Here is a 13,820-nt window from a genome sequence, read left to right as displayed (position 1 = left end):
CTCAACAGTTAACAATTCTATCATTACCTTTCTTCTGTACGTTGATAAAACAAACGACTTGCATTGAAAACAATATGAATCTGTAAAATATATATATAAACTTACTTACGACCTTTCAATTTTATATACAACCATTCCTCACGATAAATTAAAATTCAGATTTTTAATATCATTGACAACTGCTTTTTCAATAAAAATGAAACTTGTAAATCACTTACCTTGTCAATGTTCATTTGCAAAAAAAAAAAATACTTTATTAAAAACATTCTGACCGTGCACATAAACACTCTAAATATGACATAAAAAGATGCTTGAGTTTCTGATTGACAACATCTATATTGTTTTTGGAGACCAGGTCTTCCAACAATCTATTTGATTCCATTGGAAACCTTTAGCATCCCGTTATAAGTAGACTTTTTTGTATTCATGTGACACAGAATTGTCCATGCGTGGAAAGAAGAAAACACTAGTTGTGGTCTTCAATTCGAAATTAAGATCGATCTTCAACTTAGTGTCAATTAACAAAGGTGATTTTCAATCTTATGTCGATCTGATATGTCTTGGTAAGCGTGAGATGAACTATATTGACACATCTCTTTCATATTTGGATATTTTACTTAAAAGAAACTGTTAATGGTAATTTAACAAACACACTCTAAGATAAACGTGATTTCTTTAACTTTTCAATCATGAACTTCCTTTACTTGTGCAGCAATATACCTTCATCACCTATATATATAGTTAATATATTTCAGTTAGCTCGATAAACAAGAGCATGTCCTATGTATGGACAATATCTAAACGAGATAAAATAATAATAATAAAATAAACGAAATTACTGACAAAAGTTGATGAAACAAGAATATCAGCAGTCTCGCTTTAAGTAGATTTGGTCGATACATGTACAATGACCGTGACAACAAACACAATTTATCCTTTAGTCGTCTGGTAACTGTTTTATATCAATTGTTAGTCCCTTATTAAGTTTATAAATTGAATTGACGACAAAGAACTATAATCGGTATATTGCATATCTTTGCACCCACAAAAATTCTTAAAATGTTTTGTATTGTATAAATTGTATGAAAAATATATGAAAAATATAGATTAACAAAATATATTATAGTTTCAAAGTAGGTTATTGACAATTTTTTTGGATTTATGACGTCACAAACTCGTCCGATTTTGCATTATTTTCAGAAAAATGACAAAATGATCAAAATTTAAACAATTTATAGAATTTATAGAGCGATTGTCTGTTCAAGAACAATATTTGCATATTTAATTGATATTATTATTCTACACTTTATCTCAAAATATTGAGCCTAACCACACCTGCGCTCGGTGATTTTTACTCAAAACATTGACGCAATTTTTACATTTTTCTATAGAAATCATGAAAATGTTAGATTTACGTCATTTTCCTGAGGTCATTGCAAACATATAACGTCATTGCTGACGAAAACATTCAGTTCTTTGAAGTCAGCATGAATCCCCCCGCTTTAAAATATAATTAAATTTTATCCATCAAAGTTTGATTTAGGGGCAAATATTGGTTACTTCCGAATAAAGTTCTTTTTTTAGTTATTTCCCAATCATGACAAGAGCACATGCAATGTGGCGAGTGTGACCAGTTGGCAGAGGATGCTCACTCCTTTATGGCACCTGATCCCACCTCTGATGTTTTGGAAGTTCATGTTTGCTAAGCTCTTATTTTGTATTGTTTTATGGATGTTTGATCTTAAATATTGTTCGTTATCTCAATATGATTCGCTAAAGTCAGGTACAAATTACCAGACATAAAGTCAATAACTGTTCATTGTCCTTTCACTGTTTGCTCAATTACATTAAAAGTTCATTTTTCATCATAACATGTATGCGTAAAGGAACTCGATCTTAGATTTAAATATCACATTCTGGATTAAGATTTTCAATCCCTTTGTTAATTTCCTGAGCCATTTCTTTTGTCAGGTTTAACGATTAAATGATATTATATTCTTCCTATAAAATCAAGTGAACATAAATTAATCTGAAACCTCATTGTAGCTAAAATAATACTCAAAGCTTCTTTCTCAACAAATTATGACAGAACAATTTACATTGACTGAAAGTAGTCAATTCATTCATTTTTTTCTAGTGACTTTTGGGAAAAAAATCATTCAAACTGTTTACCATTCATACATCTTTTCCTCAATTCCTTGATTATTGGTAAAAAGTCGAATCAAATGAAACTGATATTTGCCAAATGAAGTTTAACATATGTTTATAATAAAACCTCTTTTAACCATTAAGCTCAAGTGATTTAAAAATGGAAAGAAAAGGGTATTTGTTAGAAGATTGTTTTAATAAATTAAACTAAATAATTATGTACCTATGTATCATACTGCAAGATTTAGGAATTCCAATATCTTATCGAAAGCGAAACTAGATATAAGCAGTTGTCAAAGTTAAATCTGTAATTGTTTTAAGTAACAAAAACAAAACAAAACGAAATGAAAAAAGGAAAATAAACAGATAAACATTTTCAAGAAAGTAATGAAAAAAAAAACCAAAAACAAAAAAACAAAAAACAAAAACAAAACAAAACAACAACAAATGAAAAAACCAATACAAAACGAAACTAAAAAGGAAAACCCTCTGTTATTTATTTTATTTAATACTTTAAACTTATGACTGAATGAATGCAAATATTCTAAAAGCATTTCTAAAATATATATTAAAAATAATATATCACAAGTAAAATGTACACTATACCTCAGTCTGTGTTATTTGCACATAGGATATATGTCCTCTTTCTTTAATGTGGGTCACGTCAGGTAGATATAGATTACTTACATCACAGGTGAAATGTAATTTCTAAAACGGAATTCCGAATCAAAATACCGGCATATATTATCTCTCTCTATATATATATTATAATCTTGGAGTGCAGTGTTATAAAATTTTAAGAAGTATTTTATATTAAATGTTACAATTAATTCGGCGTGTAGAGGAATTATGTCATTTAATAGATGAAATAATATATACTGAAAGGAAAAAGAAACGCAGGGTAAACTTTTGATGTGAATTAAATTTACTTTCCTTTCAATTTTTTTTCAGTATTCCTATCTAACTTTTAACATTATTTTTCAAAAAGATATAACCAAAATTTCATTTGATTTTGTCTAATAATTCTTGAGTTACTGAAGCTCATATGACGATACCCCTAAAAGTGAAAATCGAAAACACTCATTATCTTCAATGTCTCTCCTGCACATCTGTCATGAGCGTTATTTCTCCTTTGCATGAAATTCATCCGAGTGATTATCTTTTAAACCCTGGCTATATTGGGCATCGGTAGCCACGCCAAAAAATTAGTCATGCAACGCGCGCATGCGCGAGGGAGAGGAACACAACCGTAAGTTGACATGCTCAAAAAACCAAATTGCAGAATTGTTTTCTTTTATTTTTTGTGTGAATGTAATGACTGGAATAGTCTACTGTATAAAAGGCGGTCTTTTTGATAGTAGGGTTGCGATTTAAGAGGTGGCAGCACGAATAACCCGCTCGTAACATGGCTCTGTTTCGCGTTAACGTCATCGTCACGGTTGATTGAAAAGCATTCCAGGCCCTCTCTGACAACGGGTTACAAGTTTTATGGGGGAAAATTTACAAGAAACTGCTTAGTTACCCGTTGTTACATTTTTCATTAATTAGGCAATTCGAAAATTTGACCCCACTGAAGTTCCGTAAACTGTACTAAGATTGCAAGAAATTCATATCGTCTCTAAATATTGAAAAACAATGTGTATACCTCAGGTGCATCAAATGGTGCAACAAGATTTGTTGACAAACTCGTCGTTATCAAATTGCACGTGTTTTGGGCTTTTTACCGTTTTCCCTACATGACGTCATACATTTTACGGTTGAGTAATTCTGAACATTGATTTTGGTGCAGAGTAACTAAATTTCTCATCTGACCAATTTTCGTAATTTTCGGTTTCGCGGTCAAAAAGTTTTCGAATTTTATGCTACCCTGCGTTTCTTTTTCCTTTCAGTATATGTTAGTATGTATAAACACATATTTAAATAGGTTTTAGTGTAAAAGAGCAGTTTCCAAGTGAAGTTATAGAGAGGTGAAGAGCGTTATTCCCAGTCATGAGGAGAGGATTAAAGAGTAACAAGCGCGCAGTGCTTAGGTTGTAAAGCTATACATAGGCGGACGCCTATAAAGGGAGAAAGGAGGAGGCCAGAGTAGAAAGATTTAGTAATGCCGAGAATATGGAGCCACATGATAAAGACGAGAGCAAAAAGTGGTGCGATGAGGTGAATTTCTGTACGGTTATCAGATGGAATTTGAATGGAGGCTTCTCGTTAAAGTTTATTTCACGACCTTAAATATTCTTACTTATGATTACTACCGGTATATTGTTTTGTTGACGGAGTATTGTTTCGAGAAACTAACATCCAAAATGTTGATAGATTTGTACTAATGCATTTCATAGAAGAAAATAATATTTAATTGTATACAAGGTGATTGTACTGTTATTTTGATTTTAGATACACCTAAATCTTGTCTTACTGTATTATCTTATATCCGTGAATATGTTACTTTGGCTTAAGTTTATTAACACTTAATTATAAGTTTTATTAACATCTTACATCAAAATGATATATATCTAGCATGTCTGTATACTCCACAGGTCGAGGAAACAATTTTCTGTGACATAAGAATAAATTTACATGCTATATGAGGCACTAACGTGACGATCAAACCGACTAATTAGCTGCATGTGTTGCATTATGGGTTACTGAACATTTTCAGAATCTCAGACCAGACATCGCACGATGGACAGCGGACTGCAAACAAACGACAACTTACGGGGAACTAATAGAGTTACGTTTTAACATAATTACCAGAGATTTTTTTCATTATCTATGACATCTATTCAAACGATGAAATTTAAAATAATTAATAATTAGGAAGAGATTGATGTGTAGATGTGATATTTAGATCTTGGCACATTTTACATTACTTGATTATAATTAAATACTCAAATGTATCTTTTCATCACATGCAATAATAGCAGATAAAGGGGGTTACAGAATGGACCCCTGCCTTTGAATTTGGAAGAAATATTTAAAAAAAAAATAGAATTTTGTTTGTTTTTTTTTTAAATGAGGCGAAAAAGAGAGTTGTGACTGAAAACATGTTTAGAAATTTAAAGATGTACATTGAAGAAAACAATTATGAATTCAATTAAGTCGTTCAATATTTTCGCTGCAGTGAGAAATTTGAATGATTTTTTGGGGTTAATTTCAACACTTTATAGGTCTACATCAGTTTGATAAATTTTAAGATGATATTGACCGAAAGTGGATATGGTTGTTATGTGTTCGGACAGGGAGATAAAATATTGAAGTTTTGTGGGAGTCCCAGGAATTCTGTGAATTAATGTTATCCTAGCATTAATTAGACTTTGTTTTACAAACCTCTTGATATTACTTATTAAAGGTTTTTTGAACTTTGAGAACCTTTAATAGAAGTTTTCACGGTTCGTTGCACCACTGTTATGGCGTTTGTATGTGACCAGTAAGTACTACATTGTATGTATTCTATATCATGTCTGGGCGATTTCCAAATACGAAAGCCAAAAACGATAACTGATATTTGCTCTAAATATACATATACATGTAACTATTTTATATTCAATCAAATAGCAGTATTTTTAAACACCCCAAAACAAATTTCAAAGATACAAGAAGAAAACACGTGTTTTTGTTGTTTTTTTTTCTTCACAAAAGATTGTTATGACAAAAACGCTTTAAAAGTTAGATTACAAATTTGAAAGAATAAGGTCATCCCCACATATTTATCGTAAACAAAATTTACATGGCTCATTAATGAACATACATGTATGTGAATCATCAAAATTAGGTAATATCATTACATTGAATAAAGTTCAACTCCATATTACACAGATAAAAGGTCTCCATGCATTTATTCCAAAGATCGTGTATAGAGGGGGGTTGTAATGGCGTCTTCCTTATAATTCGAGGTTGTTTTTCCGATCATCGGAAAGGCCCTGATCTAGTTTCAACAAATTCATTCAACAATATATCGAATATCAAGGTCGGTAAATAAAATGAATACTGTTACATTTGGCGGTGTATTCTTCCTAGCGTCATTGGCGGAATAAAACTTCCGCTAATTCAAGTACAACGCTAAATGTCTTAAACATAAATACATTAATAAGAACATTAATAAATGCGCTAAATTAAATCTACGCTAACTTGTTCAAAAATCAATTTCAGCCAAATATTGTACACGCTAAATATAATACATTTACAGTACTTTTCCGAGTTTAGTGACATAAATCTCCTTATTTCAAGGACCATTTTCAACAAGATTTTTTATTCCAGTATAAGTCCAACGTGCTTGTCTAAAACAAACGATATTCCAATTTATATTGAAAATGAAAATTACAAAGGTATCAGCATCAGAAGCAGTTTTACAGTAATCCTTTACGAAATAATAATGAAACGAAACATTTCAGAAAATATCATTACTGATTGTTGTTTCATTTACTATGAAAGGCTGTTTGATACAATCAACCGAGAAACATTATGACGGTTTCAGCTTTCATTGGATTAAAAATATTGTTTTATCATTTATTAATTTGTTTGTAACATAAATGATTATTTTTAATGAACGTTAAATTAAAAAAAATCAGTTGTCTATTTCATTGCATTATGAGTGAAATTGCGGAGAGAAAATGTTTTCGGTAGGTTCTTGGAGAAGACCACTTCGTTACTGATATAGACATTGGTGAGCTTTTTCAGGCAATACACATTATTTAGACTGCGTTAGACTACACATCGAAATGGTCTGAATATATTTTAGATTATACATAGAAATATTTAGTTCTCTACCGTGAAATGAAGCTAGTTGTAACTAGTGTTGTATTCCAGTTACTAGTACTAATTCCAGTAAAAAACCAAACTAAATACATATACATGTGTTGTGTTTTTGTTTGAAGTTTGAGAACATAATGTCATATTTCCATTCTTTTTTTTATAAATTTAATATTCCTCTATGATAAAAAAATTGTTTCAAAAGAAGATTATGAGCATTGAAAAAAAAATAATGTTGCTTAGCTAGGTTCAGAACTCCCATACACGTACCTACCTTAATTAGCTTAAGTAAAAGTTCAGAAGAAAAACTATGACGTTGTGTTAAAACAAGGCTAATTTAATAAATCTCGATGATTAAATGCAAATTTTACATTTTATAAGCACAAAGATTCCATATCTCTCATAAATAAGATAGAGCTGAATCCATGTGCAACTTATCTTGCCACGAAAACACTTCACTGTATTCGAGTGTAGAATGAAATCCAGAATAATCTCGTTGTACTGACTGAGATCACGTCAACGACGAAGTCGACTTGCAGCTTTTCTGTATATAAGGCTAATTAGATTAAACTCTTTTCATATGTGGTAAAAATGACAATAATAAGTAGAACTGTCCAAACAGGACAAAATATCCCCCGTTGCGTTTTTCAGAAGTAAGTTTTTCCATAATAAATATATGTATCACACATGAATTATGAAATTTTTCTTCCAGCGACCTTGAAGTTCCCCAAATAACCTTGGGTCAAGGTCTTGACACACCCATGGGTCATGGACAATCTTTGTGTGAAATGAGAACCTACCAAGTTTATCCATCAGAAGGATATGGACCGGACATGAAATATGAAATTTTGCTTCCAGTGACCTTGAACTTCCCCAAATGACCTTGAGATAAGGTCATGACACATCCTTGGGTAATGGGCAATCTTTGCTTGAAATGAGAACCTACCAAGTTTATAGATAAAAAAAGATGTGAACTGGACACGAATTATGAAATTTTTCTTCCAGTGACCTTGAACTTCCCCAAATGATCTTGGGTCAAGGTCATTACACAACTTTGGCTCATGGGCAATCTTTGTATGGAGTAGTCGATTCTAATGTTCCTCCGTAAAAAGGATATGGACCGGACACGTTTGCACAGACAGACGGACAGCTAGACAGAGCTAGACAGACAGGCGGACAAGGTGATTCCTATATACCCCCTAAATGTCGTTAGCGGGGGGTATAATAAGTGATACTCTATATCTTTTAGTTCAATGAAATTTTAAATGTATACACCATATGAATGTTTAAAACTGTAGTGAGACGAACTTTTACAGGCCGTGGCTCACTGTCGCGATTTATACTACGATTGCCCATGACTTAGAAAAAGTTGAAAATCGACCTTCATCGCCAGATTTTTACCTAGCATGTGGAATATTTTGCTGCTAAAGCTGCATGTCTACGATGTTTGTGCGACAAATAACGCGGTGTGTACGATTTTATTAAGTCCAAACTGAGGAGACAGCGTTATGAACTGATTACGATATTTCTACGATTATGAAGGATTAAATGCGATTACATACGATACTAGTAAGAAGGACTACAATATACCACATTACAAAGTATGCCTAAATCGAATAAAGTTTTTGTTCACTCGCACAGTACTCGTACAACACTTGCCCAACCGTTCCTTTTCGTAATATATTCGCGGGAAAATCGAACTTTGATCCTTTATATCGCTACGTAGAACAGTCGCAGTTACTCAAAGGACAATCGCAATTACTCGAGAGACACGAACTCGAAGGACACTCGGAGTAACTCGTAAGACTCGAGAAGTGTCGCAAGTACTGCGAAGTACCGCGAATGTCACACGAACTTCGAAGATTTCAACGAATAAGTGTACTAGTGCAGTGCGGGTGTTGTGCAATTGTCTTCGAAAAATGAAAAATCGTGCTGTGTCCACGATTGTTTTGAATATGCTCAAAACAATCGCCGAGTTTGGCGATTTGCTGCGATACAACACGATTAAGGAAGATATCCTACGACTACCTCTGCGAAATATCTCGATTTGCCGCGATTTTTGAATTTGTGATGAATTGTAGCTATCATGAATCTTAACAGTGTGACAGGAGCTTAAAGTTAACTTCCAAATTTACATCAAAAGCCCTAGGAAATCTCAACCGTTCATCTATATCCGCTTAAAATTTTGACCTTTTAAAGGACACTTGAAGCAGTTATTCTTAGAATCCTAGAACTTTGTCAATAGCAGTTTTGCGGTGTTGCTTTGAATTCATTCCATAACTTTTGCGAATCACTAGGAAAACCTCAATAATCTTATCCTCACACCACTCATCTCAACAAAAAGGAAAAATGGTATGTGAGGATTTTGATGTATTGTTTGTCCATGCAAATCATGAACAGGACCTTATAACTCAAAAAAGAATTCTTTTAAACCACATGAAAAATATATGAACAATTCTATTATCATAATCAATTTTATTATATCAAAGCACTAACTAACTTTATAAATGAATCTCATTACATGTTATAAAACTATTTTAATATAATAAATCATAATTTATAAACATTCTCTGCTATACAAAAACACCAGAGTATTAATATTAGAGATAAGTAAAACAAAGCATTTGACATTTGATTGATTGATTGATTGTTTTACGTTCCTCTCGAGAAATTTTCACTCATATGGAGATGCCTCGATTTGCAGATGGAGAACTGCAATTTCTTTTCCTATACTTAGCTTTTTATGCCATTGAGCAGGGAAGGATCTATTTTGTGTTAGAACTTACTGCTACACGGGACCTCGGTTTATGTGGTCTCATCCGAAAGACCGGTCTTTACGTCCCACAGTTGTATTTGAATCCGCAACCTTAGGATTGACTCCTTACTGCGCACCCCTAGAGCAACTCTAACCGATAGCCACACCGGCTACCATTTGATATTTGAACATTCAAGCGAATCACAAGCAGAATTGCAATAATGAACAATACTAACAACTGGAGACTGAATATCTCTATCAGTTTATTTTGTACGTGTGTAAAGTGAGTACGTTTTAAATTAAAATTAACCATTTCCAAATCTTCTGATAAGATTATAGCAATTTAAATAATGGCTGTTGGATTCCGAATAGAAATTTCAAAACTAGAAAACCACTTGCGAGAACCACGTACAAAGTGTTTTCTGCAGCTCTCCGTGTAAGCCGTGCAATTTTCCATATAGAATTTTGTGTGCAAGGTAAAGGTTATTGTACAAATCACGTGCAAAGTGTGTAATTTGCACTCTCTACTACCAAGAGATCTGTTCATTTCCGATGTGTATAAAACAAATTACTGTGGAAAAATTTTGATTCGTGGGGGTCAATGTTCGTGGGTGGGCAAAATTTTGTTGGTTCGTGGTAAAGTAATTTCGTGGGTAACTCACATATTCAGAAGATTTAATAAATAAATTTGTTGTTGTTATAAAATAAAAGTTGGGATGTAAATTTTTGGATAAGGGTGACCCACGAAATCCACGAACATAAGTCCCCAATTAACATTGATGATTCCACAATATTAAGATTCTATGATAAACAAACGTGTCATTAATTGCATCAAAAGCTTCTTTTCTAAAGGCTCCTTCACGATACTGTTAAAAAATTCTGTCATCTATTATTTGCGGGAATTTTTTTGTTGTTTATTTTTTAGGGGGTGGGGGTGGATATTGGGGACATGAGGGATTTGAAACAACACCATTCAAATGATATAAATATATCTACTTAAAAAACCTGGTATATTTGTAGTTTTTGGATGCATGTGATAGATAGTGAAAATCAATTACTTTCAGCATATTCAGATGTAACTATAATGTTCTTTGTGTTGTATGATCCCAGCTGATTGTACGTATCTATTTCCTGATTATCAAAGCATGCATGGTCGTAGTCTGATGCAATATTTGGCACACAGTTGTCTTCATTAAGATGGTTATAAATTTCGCTTTGAATAATATTTTCCTGGTCGCAGGATAGGTTATCAAAGGATACTGCGCCGGGTACCTATATCATATATAAAATATTTATCTCCTTAAATCATCAAAACACGTCAATCAGGAATAGAGGTGTTCAGTATCTTACACTATTGCAAGCAATAATTTGAATTTTATACAAACCTTAAACGTGTGTTTTCCTTTTTCTTTAGTGTTTTCACCAGTATTTCTAGAGTCTTCATACGCTTGTCTAAATGAAGAATACAGTAAAACATAATCTAATAGTATAGCTGTGTAAATTTTTTTTTCAGAATACTGCACATGAGACCTTATCAGAAAGACACAATGCAATTTTCTTGTGTTTATTTGAACGAATTACAAATAACCTTACTAGACAAAGTGAGGTACCTGTTATGGACTGCCTTTTTCTTACACCAAAGAAGAATAAGGTATAGCATTCCACATGCAAGAACACCAAAAGTAATTCCTCCTATTCCAATTCCAAATAATAAGCTGATGTCCTCATTGTTTTTCTCTAAAATTTAGATAAGTGTTATTGTAAATAATATACAATTATAAACTGTTTCGGAGGGAGACTTTCAAAATATGTCAACACCTATCCCGTATATGTAGCAGTTGTACATGTTTATTACAGTACTAATAATAGTTATCTCGCTTCGACATCTGAATTTTAATTAAAATGACGACAACAGTTGTTACCCTGCGCGTGAGGGAGACATCACGAATTAACTCACCTCTTGAGACATGCTCTAAACTAATCGGATTAATTGTACAATTCTGAAGGATACATGTAATAACGTTTGTAGTTAATTAGAATATAGGATTAATATTCAATGACAAGATGCAAATAAAGAACAGTGGTCGAAAACATAAACTTATGTTCCCACTTATGTAACTGATGCTCACTCTCCCATGGCACCTGATTCAATTTTGTTTATATAATGTTCAATTTGACCTTCGAGCATGGTTACTGTACCTTCATCAACAACCACGTGTAAAGTACCAAAATAAAAGATTCAAATGGGATAATTCGCCAAGAGATTTACCGTTTTTGATAGAGGAACTCACTTCTGGCACCATTGTACGGGAACATATTTTCCTGCGTTGCTCATTTATTTCACAGATATCTTCTAATGAAAGGTTACCTGTGACAAATAAATAATAAAAGTTTGTTGAATAGAAGAGTAACACACACGTGTTTATCTAAAATTAGATTAAAGCGCAACTGCATGCCCTCATTTTATTTTTCAATTTTAAAGTAATTTAATATATGTTCTAATTTAAATATACGAAATAAAATCATCCAGATTACCCTGAAAACACATATTGTACATCATTATGTAGCCTTCTTCACATTCACAGACTCCACTTGTTGCATTACAGGACGAATGAGGGGTTCCTTGTTTACACTGTGATGAGTCAGAACAGGACTCCCCAATTCGTCTTTCTTAATAAGTAAAATATACCTTATTGTTACGTTTAAATTAAAAAAAAAATATCGAAAGAAATTTAAAAGATATTACATGTTAATACATTAATGTATACATGAAAGTTGATTTATGTTTTTTACAAAAAAAAAATATTATTATGATATTAAAATGTGTAATTCATAAATTATACATTTATGAATATGTTAGAACTGATTTTAATTTAAATGCGTGTATGAATTTTTGATTCAGTCCAAGATGGATACTTTAAAATGAAATATTATGATTCAATAAAATAATTTAAAAGACAAAATAATTAAATAAATTAAAACAAATTACTTGAAATAAAATAAACAATAAGTAAAACTTATATGAAGATCCACCCGCTGTACTATTTATACACCTGTAATAAGCTATCTGAATAGAATCCAACTTTCTTTTATGATCCCTTTTGTCAAGACATTTAAATCCAAATTCTGGACATGATACAAAGACATTACTTAGCTTGATTTCAGACTGTGTAGACATTAGATTTTTTTTCTAAAGATATAACTTCCATTGTGAACTGGCTACATATTTACTTCTTATTAAAAATATACTTCAAATCTGATTTATTTCAAATTAATGAACTAATGATTGATTGATTATATGTTGTTTAACGTCCCTCTCGAGAATTTTTCACTCATATGGAGACGCCATCACTTGCCAGTGGAGGGCTACAAATTCTGTCCTATACTCGGCAGTCAGGGCCTTTGAGCAGTGAGGGATCTTTTTTCGTGCCAGCACCTACTGCGACACGGGGCCTCGGTTTATACGGTCTCATCTGAAGAACCGGTCTCCACGTACAACAGTGGGATTCGAACCCGCGACGTAAGGATTGACTCCTTACTTGGCGACTCTAGAGCAGACGCTCTAACCAGTGCGCCACGCGGGCGACAATGAACCAATGAAAACGTGTACAAGAGTAGAGAATGAATGGCAGTACATGTGTATTATTACAGAATATAGCTTATGCAAACGCAATTTTTTTTAAATCACATGGTTTTTCGCACAAATTAAGGTACACTGTGTAACGTTTCGAGTTTAATGAATATTGATTTTATTATCAATAAATTGATTTGCTGTCACCAATAGTAACGTGTAATATTATTTCCACCTGGTACCTATGAGGCACGTTACAATAATTGGATTCCAAGGTACCTAGATTTGATAAAGAAAAGAAGTGTATAAAAACAATTAATACATGTGTTTATTATAGCATCAACAGCATCAAAGACAATAAATATATTTTTATAGATATTTTCAAAAAGTCTCTTTAATAGAATATTCGGCAGAACTTCCACGGAGCTCGGTGCTGCTCGGGGCTCCTCGTTGTTCGGTGCTACTCGGGGTTCCTCGGATCGGTGTTCATGGCTACTCGGTTCTCGGTGCTACAAGCTTACAAGGTTTCCGGTGCTACTAGGTGTTCTGTACTTCTTTGTTTCCGGAGCTACAAGATGTTCAGTGCTTTCCATTGCTGCT

At 32.7% G+C, this 13,820-nt stretch overlaps 1 protein-coding gene across 1 annotated transcript; it reads right to left on the bottom strand.

Moving 5' to 3' along the window:
• Nucleotides 1-9,205: 9,205 nt before the first annotated feature.
• On the bottom strand, nucleotides 9,206-11,967 carry LOC134246884 (uncharacterized). Its single transcript, XM_062729229.1, has 4 exons — nucleotides 11,919-11,967; nucleotides 11,260-11,386; nucleotides 11,035-11,101; nucleotides 9,206-10,921 (listed from the first exon to the last, which is right to left on the bottom strand). Exons 1-4 carry the CDS (start codon nucleotides 11,950-11,952, stop codon nucleotides 10,700-10,702), a joined length of 450 nt encoding a protein of 149 aa, XP_062585213.1. The 5' UTR covers nucleotides 11,953-11,967; the 3' UTR covers nucleotides 9,206-10,699.
• Between the last annotated feature and the right edge of the window lie 1,853 nt (nucleotides 11,968-13,820).

The sequence above is a fragment of the Saccostrea cucullata genome, unplaced genomic scaffold (assembly GCF_032062105.1).
Source record: "Saccostrea cucullata isolate Sc308-1 unplaced genomic scaffold, CSIRO_AGI_Scuc_v1 ctg111, whole genome shotgun sequence".
In the NCBI taxonomy this organism is placed as follows: domain Eukaryota; kingdom Metazoa; phylum Mollusca; class Bivalvia; order Ostreida; family Ostreidae; genus Saccostrea; species Saccostrea cuccullata.
This window is presented reverse-complemented; position numbering and strand designations above follow the sequence as displayed.

Bases quoted from the DNA above. Each gene is read 5' to 3' on its own strand.
- LOC134246884 (XM_062729229.1), bottom strand. From the start codon at position 11,952: ATGGTGCCAGAAGTGAGTTCCTCTATCAAAAACG. The intron at 11,102-11,259 runs GTACCTCACTTT...TTCTTCATTTAG, and splicing joins AAAAAGGCAGTCCATAACAG to ACAAGCGTATGAAGACTCTA. The intron at 10,922-11,034 runs GTTTGTATAAAA...TATATGATATAG, and splicing joins AAGGAAAACACACGTTTAAG to GTACCCGGCGCAGTATCCTT.